Here is a 14086-nt window from a genome sequence, read left to right on the forward strand (position 1 = left end):
AAATTTTTTAAATAAGCAAGTCATGCAAAAGAATGGCTAAGGAAATCAAAAATGATAATGAAATTACCAAAAATTGTGGGCAATAAAATTGGTCTTACTGGCCTATTCTGTTGTCCGACATTATACTTTGGTAACAGTAGCGTGGTAGCAACTTTCTTGCAAATGAGGATTGTAGCTGTAATGCTGACTGATATCGTTATGTTAGCAGAAGAGGAGGAAAATTAAAAAGGGTTATTAGTTAAAGTCAAAGGTTGCAACCAAGCCCCAGCCTCACTGGGTCACATGTTCTGGGCCTGCACCAAATTAACATTATTCTGGACAAAAATTTTTAATTACCTCTCAGACAGCCTTGGACTCACAATCCCTCCTAACCCATTAACAGCTGTGTTTGGGGTTCTTCCAGAGGGCTTAAAGTGGAGAAGGACAAACAAATTGTGATTGCATTCACTACACTGTTGGCACGCAGACTTATTCTGATAAACTGGAAGAACCCAAACTCTCCTCTTTTAAGTTAGTGGGAAACTGATGTCTTATATTATTTAAAATTTAAAAAAAATCAAATACTCAGTTAGAGGATCTGTGCAGACTTTTTCAAAACATGGCAGGATCTAATCAGTAATATTTTAAAATAAGTTTATAAAGCACAGAGAATTTATTAATTTAGGTATGTTTACAAGCCTTAAATTTTACACCGTTTGGCTTGCTCTCTCTCTCAGGGGTGGGGATCGATCTGTTCTTAACATAATTCTTTTTTTTTGTAAAAACTTGATTGCTATGTATGGATTGTAATAAAATTAATAAAAAAAAAGTCAAAGGGGATAGTGAGAATTTAGGATGCCAACTTCCAAATGAATGGTGAAGATAATGGAGATGATGGATGACTTGCTTCTTGGTTCAAATATTAATCACAAGAACTGTAGCATTCAAAAGCTACACCAAAAGAAAGCATTGGAAGGGACAAAAATAAAAGAACTTTAGAAGATTTTGAAAGGTTACCATATTTCAATGAATACAAAATAAGAATTTTTAATGTCGATTCATTTTAGCATTGTACTTAATGGATGAGAAAGTTGGACAATGAAAAAGCAAAATAGCACGTTGAATAGACTCTTCTGAAATTTAGTGTTGGAGAACAATTCTCAGGATGCTGTGGGAAACTTTAAAATTCAACTTATGGTTCTTGGACTTAGTAAGTCCTCAATATTTTGTAAAAAGAAGAAATTATACGGCTTAAATTGTCATACTTTAATTGGGTACTTAATTTGATGGCAGAATTTATTAGTAAAGATGGTTATGCTTGGAGAAACTAGAACTAAAAAACAGACTCAATTAAAACAACCATGGAAATCTCTTTGGTTGACCTAAAAAATGAGTGTTGATGACTGGACAATCTGGAAATACAGTAGTCAGTCTATAATGGTTGCCAAAGCCTGTGTTTATTATAAAGATTTCGGCAAAGATTTAATTATAAATGGATTTATGAAGAAGAATTGAAGCTATATTTTGGTCTGTCTAGGAAAAGAATTAAAATAAAAGAGTCTGGTGTAACATCTTTAAAAAATATATTCAGTTTGTGGGCTGCACTCAAACGTTTCCTTGCTGAAAGAATTTCTAACATTTTGTTCAGCAGCCCAGAGTGAAATGCATCTTATGACTGTTTTATTTTCAACCTAAGGAAGAAACAGATGGTAATAGCTTTTTAAATTTCATCCCAAAGGGAACACTAATGTTGAATTTATAATAGTTGAATTCCCTGATGGCGTGACTGATGGTAACTTAAGAAAGAGCAATCCCTCCTTCATTAATCCCTCCTCATGTCATATATGGACAAAGCCCCAACCCTTTTGACTAAGTTGCACCTGTGCTTTGCATGTAAATCCAGCCCTGACAGCTGGGCCAGAGCTTTTTGGGAACCTTGTAGTTGAAGAGCTGTTCTGATCTTAGCCTGACAGCCTCAGCATAAAGAACTCCAAATAAATTAATCACTAAGAAGTAAGAGCAGCTTTCATTCCCCCAAAGTGAGGTCTTGCTATGTCCCTCTGGATGGAATACGGCTCCTTCCACAGAGACCAGACTATGGACAGCCTTGAGAGGCAGCTCATTTGCCCAATCTGTCTTGAAGTCTTCACCAAGCCAGTAGTAATACTTCCTTGCCAACATAATCTTTGTCGCAAGTGTGCAAATGACATTTTTCAGGTAAGCACAGTTCCTTTTTCTCCCATCTGGGGACAAATAAAGTTCTATCTATCTATCTATCTATCTATCTATCTATCTATCTATCTATCTATCTATCTATCTATCTATCTATCATATTATGACTTTTCTATCTATCTATCTATCTATCTATCTATCTATCTATCTATCTATCTATCTATCTATCTATCTATCTATGTTATTTTTAGCCTTATATGTGTTATGTTCTAGCAGTGTGAGTAGTATGTTTTTCTTTTACAGCTACCATTATTGTTTTTGTGCTATTTTAAAAGAAAGATGATAGATTGATTTCCATGTTACTTATCTAAGCATAGTAAGCTATTTTTTTATATCTTATTGCAACATTTTGCAAAATCTTACAATTATACAAGCAATTGTATTTCTAAAGATTCTCAAGCACATATAGAATCCTCAATAATGAGAGAAACAGCAATCACTTTCTATTATGTTTTTTGTCTTAAAATTGAAAGGCTATGCTTTTATCTCACATATTATCTATAAGGAGATAGAACTGGAGCAATGCAGATATACTATATAATAAATTTGCTTGCTTTATGTTTCTGATGGCTCATGATGGATAATCAATTGCAACATTTAAGTAGTAAAAAGTATGGTAATGTATTCAAATGAGGAGACACCAATTTCAATGAGGATTGGAACCACTGTGATGAAAAGTTAAGTTTTCAGACTATGATAGCTATACTTAAATGTAAAAACAAGTCAATGGGCAAATCAGCATGTGTCTGCCTGTTTAGAATCTAATGGGGTAGAAGTTGTGTTGGTGCAGTTACTCTGCTTTCAAATGTATTTCCATTATTGAACCCACTTAATCCGATTCAGAGCTATGGAGTTCTGGAGCCTATCCCTATACTTTTAGGAACAAGAAGAAATCAACCTCAGATGAGATAACAGTTCATCACAGGCCACACTACCACTCCACCATTTACTCCAAATCATTATGGGAGTCTTAAAACATGTTAGGGATATCAGAGAAAAGCCTGAGTTTGTGAAGAAACAGCCACATAGGAACAGGGAAAGTAGTAGGATTCCACGCAAGCCATAATCAGGCCTGGCCCGAAAACTCTAAATTGGGCACTGTAAGCTAACGCCAATGCTAACTGGTGCTCCACCAGCTACTAACACCTGAAGCTATTTCATCTCAGTCATAATTCTAGCTTTCATCTTCTTACCTTGCTTCCCTAAATTTGCACATCTCTATCAAGAACCTCTTTCAGGCCTGACTTACGCTTCAAATTGGGTATTTCACATGATCACCGGGTGACACTGCCGTCCAGCGATCTGTTGGAACATTGTCCCCAGTGCGCAAAGAGCCATGCCTCTGTGTATTCACAGTCTCGATTTTAGTTACTATGTATATAATGGTAAAAAATTACCCCTTCGAAGCACCCCCTCAAATCAAAGGCCAGATGCTTCTCCTCCACATTGTGTTATGGCAGCCTATCTTAAGAGGTACTTTGTATTCCAGGAAAAAAAAAAATATTTGTTGATGTGCTGGAATATAAACTTAATCATAATCTGAGTAGGCTAAATATTATTTGCCTTGGAGACAGAGGCTCAGCTACTGGATACTGCACACAGTCTTACTAATTTCCTTTGGGGTTTGAGAAAAACATCTGTGGCTGAACTGTGCAGTCAAACGCTATGTGTCATTCATTTGATCTTCTTGTTTACAGAATGAATTATAAATATAGCTTAGTTATATAGGGTAGCAAGGTGGTGCAGAGTTTAACACATCTTCCTCCGTGTTCTAGAAGACTGGCGCAAATTCCTTGCCTGGTTATTGTCTGGGGAGGGTTTGTCCATTCTCCTCATTTCTGTTTGCTTCTTGCTCCAGCTACTCTAGTTTTGTTTCCATATGTAGGTTAAGTTATTTGATCCAATATACAGTGGTGCTTGAAAGTTTGCGAATTTTCTGTATTTCTGCATTAATATGACCTAAAACATCATCAGATTTTCACACAAGTCCTAAAAGTAGATAAAGAGAAACCAGTTAAACAAATGAGATAAAAATATTATACTTGGTCATTTATTTATTGAGGAAAATGATCGAATATTACATATTTGTGAGTGGCAAAAGTATGTGAACCTTTGCTTTCAGTATCTGGTGTGACCCCCCTTTGCAGTAATAACTGCAACTAAACGTTTCCAGTAACTTTTGATTCCTGCAAACCGGCTTGGAGGAATTTTAGCCCGTTCCTCCGTACAGAACAGTTTCAACTCTGAGATGTTGGTGAGTTTCCTCACATTAACTGCTCACTTCAGGTCCTTCCACAACATTTTGATTGGATTAAGGTCAGGACTTTGACTTGGCCATTCCAAAACATTAACTTTATTCTTCTTTAACCATTCTTTGTGACTTGTGTACTTAGGGTCATTGTCTTGCTGCATGACCCACCTTCTCTTGAGATTCAGTTCATGGACAGATGTCCTGGCGTTTTCCTTTAGAATTCTCTGATATAATTCAGAATTCATTGTTCCATCAATGAAGGCAATCCGTCCTGGCCCTGATGCAGCAAAACAGGCCCAAACCATGATACTACCACCACCATGTTTCACAGATGGGATAAAGTTCTTATGCTGGAATGTAGTGTTTTCCTTTCTCCAAACATAACGCTTTTCATTTAAACCAAAAAGTTCTATTTTGGTCTCATCCTTCTACAAAACATTCATCCAATAGCCTTCTGGTTTGTCCACGTGATCTTCAGCAAACTGCAGACGAGCAGCAATGTTTTTTTAGAGAGCAGTGGCTTTCTCCTTGCAACCCTGCCATGCACACCATTGTTTAGTGTTCTCCTGATGGTGGACTCATGAACATGAACATTAGCCAATGTGAGAGAGGCCTTCAGTTGCTTAGAAGTTACCCTGGGGTCCTTTGTGACCTCGCCGACTATTACACACCTTGCTCTTGGAGTGATCTTTGTTGGTCGACCACTCCTGGGGAGGGTAACAAAGGTCTTAAATTTCCTCCATTTGTATACAGTCTGTCTGACTGTGGATTGGTGGAGTCCAACTCTTTAGAGATGGTTTTGTAACCTTTTCCAGCCTGATGAGCATCAACAACTCTTTTTTTGAGGTCCTCAGAAATCTCCTTTGTCTGTGCCATCATACACTTCCACAAACATGTGTTGTGAAGAGCAGACTTTGATCGATCCCTGTTCTTTAAATAACACAGGGTGCCCACTCACACCTGATTGTCATCCCATTGATTGAAAACACCTGACTCTAATTTAACTTTCAAACTAACTGCTAATCCTAGAGGTTCACATACTTTTGCCACTCACAAATATGTAATATTCGATCATTTTCCTCAATAAATAAATAACCAAGTATAATATTTGTGTCTTATTTATTTAACTGGTTTCTCTTTATCTACTTTTAGGACTTGAGTGAAAATCTGATGGTGTTTTAGGTCATATTTATGCAGAAATATAGAAAATTCAAAATGGTTCACAAACTTTCAAGCACCACTGTAAGTGGGTGTCCAGTCCATCCATCTTTGGTTCGTGGGTTATGTCCAGTGCTGCCACACACCTCACATTTGAAAGTGACTGCTGAATGTTAATGAATTTCTTCAGCAACAGCTAAATGAATCATATAGTGTTTCTTCAATTATCACCTCCTAAAATGAAAGGATGGATTACAAAATGTATGTATGCTATCAAAATTAAATAGCTGGCACATTTTTAAGATATCTGTCCTTGACTGGTTTTAGTTAGTGATTATTAAAGTTACAGTATAATGACCATGTTAAGTACTGTGTACATTGTATTACATTCTGTGTGCTCCAAATGAACCTGTACAAATAGTTTGTGTCTCAACCAGTGACTGCTGCTTATCTAAATAATACAGATCTATTATTGTCACAAATGAACAGCATAATAATTGAAAGAGTAGCCTTCTTTGTTTCAGGCCCGAGGGACTACGGTGGGAGCAGGAGGTCGATTCCGGTGTCCATCCTGCCGCCATGAGGTAGTTCTAGACAGACACGGGGTGTATGGCCTTCAGAGAAATTTACTGGTGGAGAATATCATCGATATTTACAAGCAGGAGTCATCAAGGTAATTTAATAAATATTCTGATCAGCTGGAAAATATCAGTTGGCGAATTCAGGAGAGGAAAAAAAAATCTCTTTGAGGGACATGCAAAGACGGATTCCATAATAACAGGCTGTTAAAGATAAAGGATTGATTATCAAATCTAAAAAGTTCAAAATTCAAACCTAAAGATCCTGAACATATCCAACAGTTTCTTTCCCTAACTACAGAACTTCTTCAGAGAGCAGGTCAGCAAAGGCGATTCAACAACAACAACAACAACATTTATTTATATAGCACATTTTCATACAAACAGTAGCTCAAAGTGCTTTACATATTAAAGAATAGAAAAATGAAAGACATAATTATAAAAAATAAATCAACATTAACATCGAATAAGAGTAAGGTTCAATGGCCAAGGGGGACAGAAAAAAAAAACTCCAGACGGCTGGAGAAAAAATAAAATCTGTAGGGATTCCAGACCATGATACCGCCCAGTCCCCAAACCACTGTGTTCACTGTGTTGCATGAACCTCAAATCATGTAAACAGCAACATTCATAGCGAAGGAAAATTATATGGTAGTGGGGATATAAAACTTCACAAAATGGTAACATCCAAAAAAAATCTGAATTCCAAAATGAATTATAAAAAATACAAAAATCAAAAACACATAACTAAATAATTTTAAAAGTGTTGAAATACATTCTAGAAATAATAAAGCTTTGATTCTCAACAATAAAGAAAAGTAACACCTACTGGAGAGTAATCCATGCTAAAGTGAGGCAGAATGAAGCAATAAAACATACAGTATCCTTACAGTTTTCTTTGAGTTTGGTGGTAAGTTAATTTTCAAAAAAAAAAACAGTAAAATTACAACATTATGCACAACTGGTCACAAAGTGAAGATGACTTTATATTAGCTGATGGTTTCTGATAAAATATGCCAGTGTCTAGATCTTTCCTAACATATAAGAGCCATACTAATACTAATGAGTGTATTCATTTTATAATTTAACCAAGCATACAAATAGATCAGGATAAGATAATAGGAAAGGACCAAAACTAAATCAAATCTACATACCAGACTGGCACAATGGGGAGCAAAAAGGAGGTCTAGACGCTTCAAATTATTCAATAATTAATGGCACTCTAAAAATATTTGTACTTTATCAGCGGTCAGAGAAATGCTACTGATCACCCACCAACAGTAACATGTCAACACAGCAGAAGTGGTTATTCCCACAGTTTATAAAAACTCTGTTCTGCATTGAGACACTTCAAGGAAGAAGAGAAACAGCAGCCTTTCTAGTTTTTGAGCAATATTTTGCATTAATTCTTTAAAGTTTGTGTGAGAATTGTTGGGTAGAGTGCATTACAGGAGATTTTATTTTCAGTTTGGGTATGTATTGTTTGTTTAGCAAGTGAACAGAGCTTTACGATTACTGTAGTTTTGGATATTTCTTGGATTGCATGTCCGTCATGCAATAACCTTTGTAAGTACGTTGTCTTGAGGATCTATAAATCTATTTATGATGAGACAGTCTCTGGGACTTCTTTACCTGTCTTGCACTTGTCTTGTGTTTGTGTGTATGTTGCACCACAGACCTGGCAAGTATTATTTTGTGCCACTGTATGCTGCAATACAGTGTGTGGATGATATGACATTAAAGCCTCTTGGCTTAACTATGATGCTACCACACAGACATATTGAAGAAAATTATACCTTTGAGGGAACCACAAAATATGTGGCCATGGAAATACACCAATTGATCTTGATCAGCACATGAAGTCTGACCTTAAAGCTGCTTTTAGATCCAGAACAGTTCATGACAAACATAGATTAATATAAAATTGTTAACAGTATTTTTCCTGTTGATATATGACTTGTAATTAATGACAGGTAGTTATGAGGCCTACAATTTAAACTTTTGTGACTTAAGTATATTCGAGTTAGTTTGAGTTGAGAGAATCACATTTGTTAATTGTCTCCAGCATGGCTGAAGCCGGCCCTCTTTTAAATCCATTTGCGATCTGTTAATATTGCAAGAAAAAAGAGAATTGCAGTTAACCAACCAAGAGATATCGAAGGCCAAACATCATGACAAAAATTGATGTTGTGTTTTTTTCCCTCTAATTTTCTTTAATAATGATGTGCGGTTCAGCACACGGCCACTACCAAAACCAGGCCAGCCCACTTGTGAAGAGCATGAGGACGAGAAGGTGAACATCTACTGCATTTCATGCGAAGTGCCAACTTGCTCACTCTGCAAAGTGTTTGGCTCCCACAAAGAATGTGAGGTTGCCCCTCTGCCAGATGTCTACAAAGAACAGAAGGTAAGACTTGTTTAGATGTCGGTATATGTCTGAAGAAATAGAGAAGTTTAAAAAAGTTATTTAGCCTGTATCTGCTCTTCTACTTGCTTCTACTTTGCCAGTATAAAGTTTCCAGATTAAGCTAATGTATACATCACTGGAGTGTGGGAGGAATCTCAAGTGCCCAGAGAAAGCACAAGGAGAACAAACACATGTGACAGACCGTGAAAATGCTTGTTTTGAACTCGGTGCTCTGGAGCTGTGATGCAGTGGCACTAACTTCTGTGCCACCATGCAGGCTTACATAATACAAGACATCCATGTGAAAATATAAAAGATTGTTGCCACAATAGACTTTATTTCAATATAACCCTAAATTGAATAAATAAGTAAAGAGAAAAGATGGAAAGCATAAAGAAACAAATCTCCTATACCATTAATATTATATCCATCAATCTGTTTTCTCAACCTGCTCTCTCCTTTTTCCATTTCAGTTGTTCAGTGAAATAGTCGCCATTACAACGTTTAGATTAAATTAGATTAGATAAACTTTATTAATCCCATGTGGAAATTCATATTCATGAGGCATGCAGCTGAAACACAAAAACAAGAATACAGACTCACAGGTCAGATAATACAGCCAACCAGTCAATCAATCAATTAGTTGATCGATCAGCCAATTGATAAGCAAATAAATTTTATTGTGAAGATTATAATTACCATTGCAGGAAGCAATGCTTCATACAGAAATGTGATTACTATACCGTTGTCTCAACACAAGACCCATCTAAAGCGGTATTTTGTCTCTTTTGCTCTTTCTTGGAAATGGTCTCCACACCTAATGGTGTCACCAAGCCCTTTTCTAACTTGAAGTTTCATAGCGGTAGTAATGATAGATCTCACAAGGAGATGACACATTGAAACATCATTGTTCTGATACTCCACACACCTCAAGCTGCTTTCCAGAAAAAAATATCTCTTAGTTTGAAGAGTTTCATGTTTTATATCTAAAAAGGCTAATTTGTCGGTTTTCTTTTCACAGTCGGAACTCAGCGATGGGATTGCTGCTCTCGTAGGTGCAAACGACAGAGTTCAAGCTTTTATACATCGCCTTGAGGGAACCAATAAAAATATAGAGGTATGACCACATTAAAATGGTCAGTACAGCTTTTTATCTTTTTGCACATCTAAATAGTCCATTGCATTATACTGTACTACGTACAGTATATGAGGTTTTATAACAAAAAGTTATACTGATAATGAAGTAATAAGGATTCAGCATATTTTGCTTAAGCGTTCTTAGATGGAGAAGTCAGACAGTATGCTAAGTCATTTATTGATGCTGTATGCTTTATGCCATATTTTTATCATGTGTTATGGAGAGAGTAGAGAAGCAGCATGTAACACTTGGGTGAAAAGTCTCCATTAGCTTAAGTTCTGTTAACAGATATGTATACTTTCAGTGAATGCACTCTAACACCACGTTTTTGACCGTTTCTTGGTTAGACCATGAGTTTGAAGTTTTAGAATTGAAATTGTTGTTAAACACCAGCAATGTGCCCAACCCAAATGGCAGTGATACTGGACTGAGTACTAGAGCAACATGGCACTCTGCACAGGTTGGGTTGGCTGAGCCTATCTTGTAATTTAAAACATACACACATATATAAATTTACTGGGCAGCTAAGTTCACAGCAAGGCCAAGGGTACTGGAGCCTATCCTGGTAGCAGCAATTCAGTTCATTTTGGCACTGTGCAGAGGCTCAGAGCGCTTGCACCAGTTTTCACCTATAATATGATGACAGAATAATTAAAGCATACATCAGTCGTATACATGACGCACAAATGAGATTGAACAGACAGATAAAACGGGGAAAATTTCAATCTGATTAATCTAAAATCATGACCAAGTAGTCCGGGGCTGATCACCCGCCTATGAAAGTAATGAAGCTTAAGATTCAGGGCTCCTAATCCCGGAAGGGCCCTATAAGTGACATTGCTTTAAAATTTTGAGTGTTTACTGTAAGAGAAGAGTTTTTAAAAAAATAATATTAATGATATAATGTAATTCAGTGTAAAGTAATAGTTAAAAGGTTAATTAAAGTACCTTGTAGGCTAGCTGCAAATGAAAAAAAAGTTTAAATTAAGGATGTTACATTCTAAATATATTTAATATAAAATAATTCTAAATAATTTAAAACACTATGACAGAAATGTAATTTTTTATTAAAATTATTGATTTTTGGCTAGCCATAATTGAAAAAATGAAAATATATTTCGTTGATTTCAACCCTTTTTATGGTGAATAAGTTGCTAGACAAATACAGAAAGAAGAGTTTTTTTGTAAAATGTGTCTCATGCAGCATACATTTTCATATGTGTCTAACATAAAAGTTTATATCGATTTGAAGGCAGTACTGCCTATGTTTTATTTTATCTTTCTATGATGCATCATCCATGTATGTAACATTCCCCTAATTTTCCTCCTCCCATAACTTCAAAACTATAAGGTATCAGAATTGTTTTATTCACACCAGTGATAATCCAGTACTGCAGTTTTAATCAAAATCTGTGATTAAATTTATTAAAAATATGTGGTGGTCTGTTGTGGATCAACCCCACTGAAGAAGATCACATTTGTTACTCAGCTCTTGTTGCTCGTTCAAGTCCAGCACTGCATGTAGTTAGAATGGTCTTATAACTGAGATATGGCTAGCTGATAACGGGGGAGAAGAATTCTAAAACCGCAGGCAGCAGCATTCCTGGAGAAATGAAACCTCTGAGGTTCCACTATTAATTATAACAGACAAAGTTACACACGTCACCAGACACAAGTCAATAACCAATCTGGAGTGGAGCACCACTCCGTTATAGTGAAATGTTCAAATTGCAGCACACTTCAAATTGTGTGTATACATATGAAGGATACACATCTGGACCTTGTCTTACAGGACGCTGGTCACCCGTTAAACCCAATGCACAGCTACAAAAAGGCTCTCTCAGATCACATGTACCCTGAGACACCTGGGCTTGCCTGGGGTCAAATTCCTTCCTGAGGAAGGGTCAGGCAGAAGAGAAGCTGGGAGAGTGGTGTGAAAATAAGTACCAATGTAAAATTAAAATAAAACATTGTTGTGCTCACAGGTTTGAAGTTTACGAAATAATAAACTGTGCATTTTGGCATCAAAACTACACTTTGTGTGGATGCTTGTTGACAGTAATGTAACTTACAAAGTTTGTAACTTTTCTCTACATATGTGAAGGATTAAATAAGTGTAGGAATCCCACTTACCATATTACTTTTTGATTTTCCCTCATAATATAATAAAATCGCATTCCCCTATATTTACTCAGGAAAGGCTAAAAAATGAATGTCCATGCTCAGTTTTACCAATTCTCAACTTCACACTTTGAGCTAAGTGTAGAACCAGAAAAATGAAAAAATCAAGAACTCTACATAAAACACAGAAATAGGAAAATCAGAAAGCTGAGCACTCCCAAGAAGTCTTTGGTCATTAGATAAAACATTAAAGATTTGAACAAGCTCAGCATGCTATACCCAGATCTACTGCATGACTTCAAGGTGATGTATTCTCCACCTACATTCTGCACCGGACTCAGAGTCTTTCTTGTAGATCACATCCGCTGTCATGATCTTCTACTACAGGAGAACTGCAAAAACCAAAAGCAGCTGCTGAGTGAGAAATTTGACCGAATGTATGCAATTCTGGAGGAGAGGAAGAAAATCATGATGCAGAGAATCACATATGAGCAGGAGGAGAAGACCAGCAAGACGCGTAGCTGGATGCAGTCCTATGCCACACATATTGCCGCCACTTCCAAGCTGGTGGAGACGGCCTTGCAGTCGATGGAAGAGCCGCAGATGGCTGTTTTCCTGCAGGTAGAGTTTTAGAGTATTTATCCTTGTAAGTTTAACACTGGAAAGGAATTTTAGGCAAACAACAATAGGAGCTTTTCATATGTTAAATGATGTGAGTATTTACAGAGTACAATTTTATGTCTTATATTTCTGAGGCAATTAAATTGTTGCCTGGGCACTGCTCATATTTAGTTTTAATGATCTCCACGGGCATATGCAAGATTTTTTTTGTTTGTTTCTTTTTGTTTTTCTTCCAACTCCTAAAGACAAGCGTGTTAACTTAACTGTGAGCTTTAAACTGGATTAGTGGGTGCTTTGTGTGAGTGAGACCTGTGAAAGAGAAGCAGCCCATCAATGCCTGGTTCCTGCCTTGTGCCCCTATTGTGTCAGAGAGAACACTGGCTCCTGCAATATTGGATTAAATAAGATGGTTAGGAAATGGATGGATGGAATTTTATTTAGCTGTTTCAACAATTGGTGACTTCTGTGCTATGTCCGTGAAGTCCAGCAGTATTATAAGCTAGATTATTAATAATGTTTTTATGTTTATTTTGGACACTCTTCATGTCTTACAGCGTATGGTTACATTTTATTTCAACTCAAAATAATGACTTGAGCTAAACTGACTTAAATGCAACCTACTGAACCGTTGAGATTTGCCTTTAGCCATTTTCAAGTGTTATGAAATTATGGGGTTTTCCATGTGTGGTTGTCATTTCTGGGCTCTTTTTATGGCTTTGATTATTTTTTCTTTGTTACTTTCCTTGTCCTTCTAGTCACCATTTTGGGCTCCATCATTTTGTGTGTTGCTGTGGTTAGCATTAAGCCCATTACTGACACGAATGGACTGGAGGTCAGGTCATGTGACATTAGTGGATTTCTGCTATTTAAATGAATACTCCTTCCAAAAAAAAATATATGTTAGCCCATATAGTTTTAATACTTTTAATCAAATGTTTTCATGCAGAATGGAGTGAAAAAAATGTTATAATAGAAGCCAATAATAACTAAAAAAAGTTCATGGAAAAAAGAAAAACAAAACCTCCTGTTACTCGTGTAACATAATACGCAAGTCTTCCAGCTGTATGGACAAAATGTGCAAAAAGCAGGCTTTTTTTGCTAAAAGAGTGTTAAGTATATACTTGCAGAATGATCAGCTGATATCATAAACAGGAAACTAAAGCCTCATGGGAGTCACTTTTTGAACTAAAGACAGGACTCTGCATGTGACTGGATATGTGACATGTTAGTTATTAGGTTTCATATTATTAGCAGTTGTATTGTTACATGCATAGAGTATAGGGAACTTCTTCCTTCCATGACCTACCAACAGGGGTGGATCTGCTATGAAAGTAATGAAGTTCAAGCCTCAGGGACTTTAATCCTGGAGGGGACCTGTGGTATAGCCGGTCCACAGCTCACGTCAAGAGGCCAGTTTTAAATAAATAATTGCCGCGCTTGCAGCTTAGCAAGAGGGGCATGCTGGTTGATTGGCTGAAGCAGTTCCAGGGGGATTCATGGTGCATAGGTGAGAAGCCGTCCACATCTGTAATTGTTCCCAGGAGTTGCTGATTACTACAGCTGCCATGTCCTCTTCATAAATAGAAGCACAAGGCGGTTTT

The 14086-nt window shown here is 36.7% G+C and overlaps 1 protein-coding gene across 3 annotated transcripts in view; it reads left to right on the top strand.

Moving 5' to 3' along the window:
• The first annotated feature begins 1921 nt into the window (after window positions 1-1921).
• LOC120515018 (tripartite motif-containing protein 54-like) overlaps window positions 1922-14086 on the top strand; it is a 36697-nt gene continuing 24532 nt past the window's right edge. For 2 of the 3 annotated variants that reach the window (XM_039735708.1, XM_039735710.1), the window contains exons 1-5: window positions 1922-2196; window positions 6130-6293; window positions 8434-8605; window positions 9627-9722; window positions 12252-12485. In XM_039735708.1, the coding sequence (XP_039591642.1) occupies window positions 2032-2196; window positions 6130-6293; window positions 8434-8605; window positions 9627-9722; window positions 12252-12485 (831 nt within the window). In that variant the 5' untranslated portion in view covers window positions 1922-2031. The remainder of the gene's footprint in view (window positions 2197-6129; window positions 6294-8433; window positions 8606-9626; window positions 9723-12251; window positions 12486-14086) is intronic. The other variant, XM_039735709.1, reaches the window with a different exon arrangement.

This window comes from Polypterus senegalus, chromosome 14 (genome assembly GCF_016835505.1).
Source record: "Polypterus senegalus isolate Bchr_013 chromosome 14, ASM1683550v1, whole genome shotgun sequence".
Taxonomy (NCBI): domain Eukaryota; kingdom Metazoa; phylum Chordata; class Cladistia; order Polypteriformes; family Polypteridae; genus Polypterus; species Polypterus senegalus.